General features: G+C 43.3%; 1 protein-coding gene across 2 annotated transcripts in view; it reads right to left on the bottom strand.

The window, feature by feature from the left end:
- The window catches only part of RABGEF1 (RAB guanine nucleotide exchange factor 1), a 587842-nt gene that overhangs the window by 437564 nt on the left and 137366 nt on the right, over positions 1–12912 (bottom strand). For both annotated transcript variants that reach the window (XM_044054238.1, XM_044054237.1), the window contains exon 3: positions 2075–2232. In XM_044054238.1, coding sequence (XP_043910173.1) covers positions 2075–2232 — 158 coding nt within the window. The remainder of the gene's footprint in view (positions 1–2074; positions 2233–12912) is intronic.

Raw genomic sequence — 12912 nt, 5'->3', positions numbered from 1 at the left:
TTGTGTAAAGTCTTGCATAAACAGTAGATGTTCTTGCCTTCACTGCTGCAGTATTCGCACACTCCATCCCCCTAAGTCTTTTGCCTTCCTAGATGTACAGGTTACCTCTTGGGTTTCTTGGACTGTGTTCCTACTGGGGCATACAGTTCTGATTATGGCAGGCCTGAACAGGACCTTCACGCCCTACAATGCAAGGTGCATTAGGGTGACACTCAGAGTACCTTTTAAAAGCAACAAGTAGTCTTTGGGTAGACTGGCCAGACATTTAGGCTTACACACCAGGGAATCCCATCTGTTAAGAATACTGCAGCAATGAAAGCAAAGAAATCTACCATTATAAGATTTTACACAACTGTACTTTCTAATATTCTCATTTCAACTCTTACCAGTGGTTCACTCCTTTTCAATTTTTTTTCTCGTTTCTTCCCTACCATCAATACTAAACCCACCATTTCTTTTTTCTTCTTTTTTACTCTATCATATCACAATAGTAATAGGTTCCCCAATTACCTTACCTATTTGTGGAGCTACTTGGTTTATTTCCTGCATCTGCTTCTTGAATTAATCCAGGATTACACCCCCCCAAATGTGTGCCCATGTTTCTCTCTCACCTTGATACCTCCGAAATCGCCAGAGTTCAAGAACATTCTTTGCAATCTAGCAGGTGTATACAAATATTTATGGAGGCAATTCCAAGCAAATATTTCAAGTCTATGAGCCTTTGAAACATATTTCAGTACCTGTAATATTGGCTTCCATTCCTGTTGTTCAGTTGTCTCTGGTGTTTCCTGAAAATACTTTCTCCTTATCCCCCAACCCCATCTCCTCCATTACTCAATCTTTTCCCCATTTTCATGAGCCTCTTTACTGTTTGCCATCTAATCTCCTATCCCTTATTTAACTATTTCTTGCTCATAAGATCCTGTCTTCATTTTCTGGGTTTTTTTCTTTTTGTCAAACAGGCAGCATAGGTGTACATGTCACTACGTTGGAGTGAAAATGAGAGACAGTGGTACTTAGACTGTGAGAAGAAGTAAACCCTGAACATGACAACAATGACTATATGCCCGTATCAGATGCTTTACAGGTGTGATAGCAGATTTGATAATCACTGGGAAATTGCACACAGCTGAAACAATCTAGTCAGGGGTAACAGGAAGTGGGCAAACCCAAATACAATGACTTTACTGCAAAAAAACTCAACAGAATAGAATGTTCACTCATATGAGCATTCTCTCATTTACAGGTTCAACAAGCTTTTGCCATTTTGACCTGCAACTGCCTGCACATATATCCATATGCGTATACATCCCACCAGATACAGAAGTTACTAAAATTTTCTTTCACTTATCTAGGGTAATCTTACATAAGGGTCTTAAAACACTTAATGATCCAAATCTTGGGTAAGACAAATAAGCACCACATACACTATTCTCTTTACTATGTCTATCATATTTTTCTACGCAATTCAGGGCTTATTATATAGTGCTACGGTAGCGTTGTCGCCTCACAGTAGGACGTTGTCCTGTTCGATTCTCAGCTACAGCATCTTCTGTGGGGAGACTACGTGAATGGGCATACCTTCGTTGAAGGTTGTGCGTCAGAGCTGACAACCCAGCACATAAAAATCTACTGCCAATCATTAGCGGACCGGAGTTCCGCTGTGGCGACCCCTAACCGGGAAAAAGCTGAAAGACACAACAACTAAAATCTCTGAACTTAAAATAAAAATGTTGATAAACATAATAAATAGAAGAGTCAGCTGCTACCATCACACCAATAGAGGACAATGTTTACAGCACAGGGAACATTGGAAAGTGAGCCATGTTCTGCATCCTATCACCACCACCACCACCACCAATATAAAAACCCTAGGCAACCACGTTCTGAAAAAAACAAGTCACAGGAAAATATATTTCATCAAGATGGCAGTGAATAAGTCAGCATGGTGTATGCTTTTCAGAGTGTGGAGTTTTAGCTTTATAAAACGTGATTCTCTACATCATATCCAAGCATACATCACTTAAAAAACAACTGAAGACGGACAAAGAAAGTAGTTACTTTTATTTCTTACCTTTTTTAGTTGAGGCCCTTGATGATGGAGTGAAAAACTTTTTCACAGTAGTAACTTTCCTTGTTTTCTCATTGGTTTTCTTCTCCTCAAACTTTGAAAATGTGAGCGATTGAGCCCCTTGGCTGTTAGCAAAAGCTGCTTCTTCCTCACGCTGTAAGCTTAAGGGAAAAACAATTCCTTTTAACCAACTTAAGTTTCTTCAGACTGATGCAGTATACATTCTTCACAACATCTGCATGCAATATGTATAGTGGTATATTGCTTTGCTTGTAATACACAAAAGGAATCAATGAACATATTTTCCAATTTGAAACATTTATTTACAATAAACAAAGTTGACGAAAGAGGAAAATGCAGTTTATACCACATAGTACAGTTTGTAGTAAAAAACTAAACTCTTCATAGGCTCCTGATCTGCAAACTTTTTAAAAGTACAAGTCAAAACCAGTAATTGTTCTATACTCAGAATTTCTTTAAATAAAGGATTTTGGCAGAGTAACAAACAGAAAATATGAACGATATTCACAAAGACCTCACGATAATACAGCAGCTCTCTTTAAAGTTCCACCAAGAGGAATGACCTAAAATATCATCACCTTCTACAAAAGGAAATTATACATTTATTAGCTAGCTTCTGCTGGAAAGGGATCAGATCCCTTCCCTCAGAGTAACCCGCTGAATTGACTTTTCTTCCTTTGGTATAAGCAACTCCTTCTAGAGTCCTCTACAGACCCTAATCAGACCAAAACGTCTCACAAATCTGCTCTTCATCAAAGCACTGAGCTTTCTGTATTCCTGGGTACAGCAGTCCCTCATTAACCTCTTGCCTTCTTGTCTGTATCTTTAAAGGAACAATGCACAACTCTGTTACCTAACCCTTCTGAGTTAGAAAATTTAAAGGGAACAGCCATCACTATTCTACATGACCCCCCCCCCCCCAGTGCAGCCATCTGTGAGCTTCAGCAGATGAGCTATGTCTGGAAAAGTCCATCTGCGTGCGGGTAGGTGAGGCCAGTCCAATGCATGAGCCAAAAGGTGAAAGCCTGAATGCTTAGTATCCACATGACAGCTTTTGGCTGACATCCTTGTGGCAGAAAAGCCACCAAGAGGTGGAATGATCTGTGATCAGAACAAAAACTCTCCCAAACAAGTAATACTTAAGGCCAGTGAGGACACTTAATGGTTAAATCCTCATAGCACAGTAACTTTTCTTGGCATTACTAAGCTTTTTACCAATATAAATGATAGGGTGCTCCTCCTCTACAACCAGAAATAAGACTGCACACGTCTACTTCCAAAGGAACAATATATGAAGAATTACTTCAAAAACTCAGAAGTTACGGACTTCCAAGATGGCTGTACACTGATCAACAGCTTAAATTCAGCTCTCCCAGCGTGAATAAAACTGAAAAATAAGAACTAGTAATTCTGCCAGCTAGAACATTCAGTTACTGGCTAATAAGTACACTGTCAAGAGGCCAGCATAGGAGAAACTCAGAGAAAGTACAGTTTTGTACCTACCATAAATGTAGATGTTAGAGTGTTCACCCTGCTGCAGTCATCACACTTGGGTTATCCTGCCGTCAGGCGGTCCCCACAGTCGGCCCAAATTCCAAAGTCTTGGTCCGACGTCGGTTGCTGTCGCTTCCTCCCTGACGTCAGTGCGTCAGGGGTATATAAGAGGCATCTGACGCCATTTTCTTCAGTTTTTCTTGGCCCAGATGTAGGATATATATATATATATATATATATATATATATATATATATATATATGTGTACATACATACACACATACACATTATATATATATATATATATAAATATATATAAATATAAAACAAAACCCTTAGGCACAAGCAAATGCACCACAGAGGAGAGGTAGTATAGGATAGAGTGGTAGAGATAAGTTCAGCTAGTTCAGAGGGGATGGAGGGAGGGTAACCTGGACTGCAGCAGGGTGAACACTCCAACATCTACATTTGTGGTAGGTACAAAACTGTACTATGTCCATTGTGTTACCCTGCTGCAGTCATCACACCTGGGTTGAATCCCAAAGCTAAGGATGGGAGGTGGAGTCCGACAGGGTTAGAAGAAGCTAGTAAGCCCTGCAAAACTGCAGTGGCAAAACCAGCTCTAGTCTTAAGAGTATAGAGGTAAGTGACAGTGTTTGGTGAAGGTGTGCACTGAACTCCAAATAGCAGCTTCCAGAATATCCTTGGTTGGCACTCCCCTGAGAAAGGCTGCTGATGTAGCTGTAAGCCCTGGTGGAGTGGGACCTAATGTTTGCAGGTACTGGTTTCCATTGATGTGGGAAACGGAAACTTATGCAATGCCCTATCCATTTTGAAATGGTCGGCTTTGAGGTAGCTTTTCCTTGTGATCCTGTAGCATAGGCTACAAAAAGCTGGTCAGTTTTTCTGAAAGCCTTAGGTTTTATCCAAGTAGTAATGTAATTGCCTGTGAATGTCCAAAGAGTGCAGGAGTCTTTCTCCTTTGTTCTGGGGATTTGGGAAGAAGGTGGGCAAGTGAATGGTTTGGTTTAGGGCCACACTGGATACCACCTTTGGCATAAAGAAAGGATTTGTTCGTAGAGAGACTCTGTCTTGATGAAAAATGATGAAAGGTTCCACTGCCTGTAGCTCTGAGACTCTTCAAGGTGAGGTTATTGCTAGTAGTAGGGCAGTTTTCCATGAAAGAAATTTTAAATCGGCAGAAAAAGCTGGTTCAAAGGGTGGCAGTGTAAGCTTTTCCAGAACAAAGTTGAGATCCCAAGTAGGTGTTGGAGCTCTCCTTGGTGGTGTTACATTCTTAGTCCCTCTGAGGAACTGTCTCAGGATGGATGTGAGAATAAAGGAGGATCCGTGCTGTAATGAGCTGAAATTGCTGAGGCGTGGATCTTAACAGATGAAAAGGAAAGTCCTTTGTGTCACATTTCAGTTAAATACTGTAGAATCTGAAGGATGTTTGGATCAAGGAGGGGGTTAGGCCTTTAGCCTGGTTCCAGCCGCAAAATCTTTTCCATTTGTCTGAATAGGTTTTCCTGATGCTGGGTCTCCTGGCCTCCAGAATGACATCCATAACAGCTTTGGATAAAGGTGTTGGCTGGTTGTTTAGGTAATTTGCCATGCAGCCAGGTTTAAAGTCTTGAGCTGGCTGTGTAGAATCTGATGATCTCGCTGGGTAAGCAGGTGAGGAATTTGTGGCAAAATCCATGGTGGGCCTTGGGCCATGTTCCTTAAAATTGGGTAACAATGCTGGCGTGGCCAGTCTGGTGCAACTAGTATCATTTGTGGTCTCTAATCTGACTTTCAGCAGTACCTCTGCTAGAAGAGGTAGTGGAGGGAAGGCATACACTGTTAATGTTTTCCAACTGAATGAGAGGGCGTCCACTTTCCAAGCTAGTGGATGGAAGATCCTTGTGCAAAATTTTTGAAGTTGGTGGTTGTGGGGGCTTGCAAACAGATCTATGTCTGGGCGTCCCCATTTTTGAGCTATCTTTGCATATACTTGTGGATCTAGTTTCCATTCGTGTGGATCCATGATGTTTCTGCTTAGGTCGTCTGCCAATGTGTTTCTGTCCTGGCAGGAATTGTGCTTGTAATTGAACCTGGTAAGACAGTGCAGTGTTCCACAAGGTCATGGTTTGTCTGCATAGAGGGTAGGAATGTGTGCCCCCTTGCTTATGTACCACATGACTGTGGTATTGTCCGTCTTTATTAGTAGTTGTCCTGGGTGTAGAAGGTCCTCGAAAGCTGTTAGGGCATTCTGTACTGCTAGCATTTCTTTTTGATTGATATGCAGATGCCTCTGATCTGTAGTCCATTTACCCTGAATGCACTGCCCTGCCATGTGTGCTCCCCAGGCATAGTCCGATGCATCTGTTGTCATAGTTTGCCTGGCTGTGGGTAACGTGAAAGGCTGAACCTTGAGGTGACAAGCCTGTGCCCACCATAAAAATTCCTGTTGAAGGCAGAGAATGAGTGGTATCATTGTTTCCAAGCTGTGGCTTTGCCGAGTCCATACACTCTTCAGGTACCATTGTAATTTCCTCATATGCAGTTTTGCAAATGGTATTAGTAGTATGCAAGATGCCATGAATCCCAAGGCCTGCAGAATTTTTCTTGCAGGGACTTGGGTCTTTGTTGCCATTATTTTGAAATATTGAAACAGCTGTCGTTACTGGTCTGGCATGAGATAAGCCATCTGGGCTGTTGTATTCAAGCTGGCACCCAGGAATATTATGTTTTGTGAGGGCACTAGTTTTGATTTCTTTTCGTTTACTGTGTACCTAGGCAACTTAGAAGGTGTTGACAAATGCCAGATGCTTTAAAAGAATGTCTTTGCTTTCTGCTTGAATAAGGCAGTCATCCAGGTATGGGTATATTTGAATTCCTCTTTGTCTGCAGTACGCAATTACTGGTGCCAGGCATTTTGTGAAGACCCTGGGCACAGCAGATAAGCCAAAGGGCAGTGCAGAGAATTGATAATGCTTTGAACCTGCAATGAAGCGGAGGTATCTTCTGCAATTTTGTCTGATAGGGACATGCAGGTATGCCTCCCTGAGGTCCAAAGTGACTAGCCAAGCATTCTTGCCCAGCATGGGAAGAAGCTGCTGTAGTGCTAGCATCTTGAATTTTGGTACTTGCAGATAGGTGTTCAGAATTGAAAGATCCAGAATGGGTCTCCATGCTTTGTCCTTTCTTGGGACTAGGAAGAGCCTAGAGTAAAATTCTTGTCCTTGCTCCTGTGTAGGTACCTGTTGAATGGATCTCATGTTCACGAGAGCTGTAATTTGTTTTTGTGCCTCTGCCCATTGATTTTTTGGCAGGTTTGGCATTCCTTTGTTCCTTGGTAAGATATGAAAGTGGAATCTGTATCCTTGAGAGACAATGTTTAGAACCCATTTGTCTTTTGTGATGATGTGCCAGTTGTCTGCAAAAAATGCTAGGTTTTCCCCCCAAGGGAGTTGCCAGGAGAGATCTGCTTGGTAGTTTGAGGATAGAGTCATTGTGTTAGTCTTCTGCTAGCTTGGGGCCTGTCTTCTCCTCCTTTCTGGGTAGCAGAACCCCATTGGCGAGGTTTGTAAGGGCCCTGTGACTAACCTCTGCCCCTTGGGCGTCTGTATTTACCCCTCTGTGATCTGTCTGAAGCTGGAAAGGACCAGTTTTTTGTTGGCCAAGGTCTGCTGAATCGAGGGGGTTGTACCTGCAAAAAATCTTTGACCATTTCCATAGACTTTGCCTTATCCTCCATTTTCTTTAAAACCTCTTCTGCTTTGACAACAAATAATACATCCTGTTGTAAAGGTGCATCCAATAATTTTGCTTTAACATGGTCAGGGAGGGTTTGTTCTTTCAACCAAGCATGCCTACGTATGACAGAGCCAGTAACAGCTGCTCTACAAGAAGCTTCCAATGAGTCAAATCCACATTGTAAAGTATGTTTGCCCACCTGTTCAGCTGCATTCAACAGATCCTGCATTTCTTTGAATTCAGGCAGTTCTGAATGTGTGCTCATTTTTTGTTTTAACTGAGACATTAGAAATTGTTGATATTTCAACATGTGAAACGGGCAATTTAAAGCTCTCATAGCCAGAGTAGCTGAGGTGTACATTTTCTTGCCCCATCTATCTAGCCCTGTTCTGGAATCCCTTTCAGACACAGGATTTTTAGCCATAGAAGCTTTAGCTCCCTTAGGACCCTGGGAAAGGGTTTCTGGGTCATCTACAGGGCTTTTATAAAGGAATTTGTGCGAGTCGGGTACTCTGTAGTATCGGTCTGGTTTGGCTGGAGCAGGTGGGAGAGAGTCTGGATTTAAACTAGACTCCAAGCAAACATCATCCACAATATCCAGAACAGGAGGGATAGCAAGAGGTCTGTGCTGGGGTGGTAAAAGGAACTCAAAGCCTTTTCTTAGAATCTGAGTAATCCTGGCCTTCCCAGTGGAAATGTTCCCTCATGGTAGGTAAAGTTTCCCCAAAGGAGTAGTCTTCAGGGGGAGATGCTGAGGGAATAGAGTCTTCAGCATCAGAATCTTCATAAAATGGAAAAGTGTAATCCTGTTCCTCAGAATCTGAGGAGAGAGAAACCTGGTCAGAGGATGCATAATACTCCTCTTGTCTTGGTCTTTTATCAGCAGGGGGATGGGAACCCCTGATAAGGGTAATCAAATCTTCAGCCATCTTAAGCATCTGTTTCTTAGGCATGGGGCCTTGAACTGTAGACTGATGTACAGTTTTCTTTGGTTTTAAAGGAGTTTTAAGTTTAGCATAAGATTTAATGGTGAGTGTAGTCAGTCTGAAGACACCATCAGAAACCGAAGGTGTTTCCGTTGCACCGGTGTCTAGTTCTGCTCCGGTGTCAGTAGAAGGCAGTGTCGGCCTATTAGACTCCACATGGGAATCCGCAGTTGTCTGCGGTCGTCTGGGGCTGCATAGGCACCTCACTGAAAACCGGAGAACTGGTGACAGGCCCAGCTGAGGCCTCGGTGTCTGGCTTATTCCTAGGCTGCCTGTCCTTATCTTTGCGGTTTTTATGAGTGGCGGTCGTCGGCTGCTCTGAAGGCATGGTATAATTAAATTTCCTACCAAAGTAATGCCGTGCGAAGTCAAAACGGCGTTTGATAGTTAGTTTATTAAACCTAGCGCAAAACAGACAACCTGTGACGTTGTGGTCTGGGCCTAGGCAAAGAATACAATAGGAATGGAAGTCCTTATGAGGTATTTGCTTCCCACAAGAAATGCAATAGTCAACTTTTTCTGACATCGGACTCAGGCAAGAAAATGTTCCCCAACGGGGTACTTAGCTTTATTGAAGACTTCGGACTGAAATTCAAATTGAAAATCTCAGGTGTCGGCTGACCGGTACTTGCAAACTGCTTCTTCTTCGGGCACCGCGTGGCAAGAAAGACTGAAGAAAATGGCGTCTGATGCCTCTTGTATACCCCTGGCGCACTGACGTCAGGGAGGAAGCGACAGAAACTGACACCGGACCAAGACTTTGGAATTCGGGCCAACTGCGGGACCACCTGATGGCAGGATAACAAGTGTGATGACTGCAGCAGGGTAACACGAACATCATGAAAGAAAATAAACAAGAAAAGGTGAAGAAAAAACAATGATTGAAAAGAATCCTGCAGCTATTCAGCAAAAAGCAGTTAAAATCTCATCTCTGGTATAAGAGATAGCTTCCGGTAACTTAGAGGAAAAAAATCAAATGTAGTGAGAGCCGATTAAAATAAATGAAATATTAAAGGAGTACATCAATTTAAATAAAAAAAGACTGGAAAAACAGTAGACGCTATTTAGATGATCTTGTAGAACAGCAAAAAAATCACATGTTAAAATAAAGAAAAGGCTGGCTGAGTATGAGACTTCTGAAGAATAACAGTTTCAAAAAAATAGAAGTTATGTTCTTAACATAACGTTCCATGTTAGTTGTCTTCTTCTCGCCTTCTTCTTGCTGGATGGGTTCGGAGCCGACCTCGGCTCCGACTCGGCCACTCTAAAAGCTCGAGAGTTGGTTCCACCGGCTCGAGGCTCCCCTTATATCCCACAATGCTAGGCGTGAGTTACCTCAGATCTCGTTTGTAAGCTAACCCCAGCTTATAATAGTATGAGAATAACTATAAACAAATTCCACCTCTAACCAGGGAGAAAGAAGGGTGACCTATATCCTCATCCAGGAAATATGCACAACAGCATATGCCTAATAAAAGAGGTGGTAGAAAGAGAGGTCACAATCACAACTCCTCTAGGTCTGTCCAGGCCAGGGGGCAGGAGGGTGGGACGCAAGAAGGCGAGAAGAAGACAACTAACATGGAACGTTATGGTAAGAACATAACTTCTATATGTTAAGTTGTCTATCTCGCCTTCATTCTTGCTGGATGGGACCGTCCTAGCACCTAGTCCCGGGTGGCCTAACGGAACAGACTCCTGAGAACAGTGGAACCAAAGTTAGCTCTATGCCTAGAAGCTAAATCCAACTTATAATGAGAAATGAAAGTGTGAGGAGTAGCCCAAGTAGCCGCTGCACAAATGGTGTCAATAGGCAGTCTGTCTTGGAAGGCTAAAGAAGTAGCCAAAGCTCTGGTGGAATGGGCCTTAGGTTTATTAGGCAGCTTTTGGTGTCTAATTTCATATACAAGGGAAATCAGAGATGTTAGCCATCTAGATAATGATACCTTTGAAACTGAAAGTCCCTTTCTGCCTTCTGCATAGGAGACAAACAGCTGGTCAGATTTTCTGAATTGTTTTGTTCTATCCAAATAGTACCTCAACTGACGATGAACATCTAGCCAGTGTAATTTTTGTTCAGACCTATTGGAATATTCTGGAAAAAAGACGGAGGTCAATGCTTTGATTTAGATTTGTCGAGACTACCTTAGGCAAAAAGGACGGGTTCGTTCGTAAGGATACCCTGTCCTTATGAAACAATAGATAAGGAGGTCGACAGCCGAGTGCTTGAAGTTCTGAAACTCTTCTAGCTGAAGTAATAGCTACCAGAAAGAGAGTCTTCCATGATAGCAATTTTAAAGAACAGGAGGCTGCAGGTTCGAAAGGGGGAAGAATCAAAGAAGTAAGAACTAAATTTAGGTCCCAAGGAGAAGGAGGATTTCTTATAGGAGGTCTGAGAAGAAAAACTCCTTTCAAAAAGGCTTTGCAAAGCTTGTGGGACATTAAGGCAGACTCAGAAATACCCACATGAAAGTTAGAAATAGCTGCCAATTGAACTTTAAGAGTAGAGGGAGATGAACCTGCATGGAAGAGTTCAGCTAGAAAATCAAGGACTATATAGATGGAAGCAGTGAAAGGATCTATGTCCCTTCCTTGAGCCCAATATGTGAAGCGTTTCCACTTACTCAAATAAATCTTCCGAGTGGAAGATTTATGGGAAGCTATCAAAATATCTCGAACGGAGTGAGATAATTGAGGAAGCCTGGCTAAGGTTGGAACTGGAGGAACCAAGCAGTGAGGTTCAGAGAGGGGAGGGAGCGATGTAACTGACCCGACTGATGGATCAAAAGATCTGGAACTAGGTCCAGATGCCAAGGTCGCTCCAATAGAAATTGATGTAGAAAGGGGAACCACACCTGTCGAGGCCAGTAAGGAGCAATGAGGATCAATGAGGCCTTCTGAGCGATAGCTTTCTGTATCACTTGAGAGATTAGTGGGAAGGGAGGAAATGCATACAGAAGTCCCGGGGCCAAACTTGGACTAGAGCGTCTCTGCTGGGTTGGCCTGGTAAAGGGAATAGAGTGAAATAATCTCTGCACTTGCTGTTTTGGGGAGTAGCAAAAAGATCGCAGCAAGGCTGACCCCACTTGAGGAAAATTTCTCTCACAACAGAGTCTTTCAGAGACCACTCGTGAGGCATGAGGATAGCTCTGCTCAACTTGTCCGCGATTTGATTGGACTTCCCGGGGATGTGCGTTGCTATCAGAAACCGCTGAGAAGAAATCGCCCATTGCCACAATCTGAGTGCTTCTCGACACAGGGGGTAGGACCTGGTTCCGCATTGTTTGTTGATGTACCACACTACAGACATATTGTCTGTCTGGATTGCAATCGTTCCCAAAGGAAGAGAGTCTTGAAGGGCTTGCAACGCTAAAAGCACTGCTCTCATCTCCAGAACATTTATGTGCAAGTGGCATTCGTTTGGTTGCCATGTGCCCTGGACCGTCCTGCCCTGATAATACCCCCCCCCACCCGATCAGGGAGGCGTCCGTTGTCAGAGTAGCAACTGGAGGGGGTGGAACAAAGGGTCTTCCCAACAAGAGCTGAGGGGAAGACATCCACCACATGAGATGATTTCTGCACGCCTGCGTGATCATAATGGTGTGGGACATTGGAAGTTGCTGGTATGACCATTGTGTAAAGAGCATCCATTGAAGGATTCGCATGTGGAATCTGGCTAATGGAAGCAGAGGTATGGCCGCCATAATTCCCAACACTTTCAGCACTAACCTGGCTTTGATTCTGTTGTTGTTGAAAAGGAGTGAGACCAGTTTGTGTATGTCTGTTATTCTCTGATCTGTTAGTCTCGCAGACATGTCTACTGTGTCTAGATTTGCGCCTATGAAGGTAATAGTACGACAAGGCGACAAAACAGACTTTTCGCAATTTATTGAAATGCCTAACTTTTGACAAATGCGAAGGTGTAATCCCTGGCCATCAGAAGGAGATGCTTGGTGGGAGCTGTGAGGAGCCAGTCGTCCAAATATGGAAACACCTGGAATCCTTGTCGTCTCAGGTGAGAAGCTACCACTGCCATGCATTTGGTAAACACCGGGGCAGTGGTGAGACCAAAGGGCAGGGCCCTGAATTGAAAATGACTGGTTCCCAGCCTGAAGCGGAGGAATCTTCTGGAGCGTCTGTTCATTTTTATGTGACAGTACGCATCCTGAAGGTCTATAGAGCACATCCAGTTTCCTTTTCCCAATAGGGGAAGGATGGACTGCAGTGTGACCATCCGAAATCTTGTTTTCTTGACTGATCTGTTCAAGATACTGAGATCCAAAATTGGTCTCCAGTCCCCTGTTTTCTTTGGAACTAAAAAGAACCTTGAGTAGATTCCGGATCCTTGCTGGTCTGCTGGAACTGGCTGAATTGCTCTTTTTGCAAGCAGCTTTGAAATTTCGAAAACCGCTAGATCCCTTTGAGCGGGTGGAACATCTGGAAGGGATTTTTTGATTGGCTCGGAATGTGAAGAAAGGGGATAGAATAGCCTTCGGAAATGACGGACTGTACCCATTTGTCTTGAGTCAGGGATAGCCAGGCTTCTGGGTACAGTGACAATCTTCCCGACTGCCTCCGAAGGTGGGCAGCCGGGCAACACTT

The sequence above is a fragment of the Protopterus annectens genome, chromosome 13.part0, assembly GCF_019279795.1.
Source record: "Protopterus annectens isolate FY-2018-M chromosome 13.part0, PAN1.0, whole genome shotgun sequence".
Lineage (NCBI taxonomy): Eukaryota > Metazoa > Chordata > Ceratodontiformes > Protopteridae > Protopterus > Protopterus annectens.
Note: the sequence above shows the minus strand (reverse complement) of the source record. Positions and strands in the feature narration are given on the sequence as shown.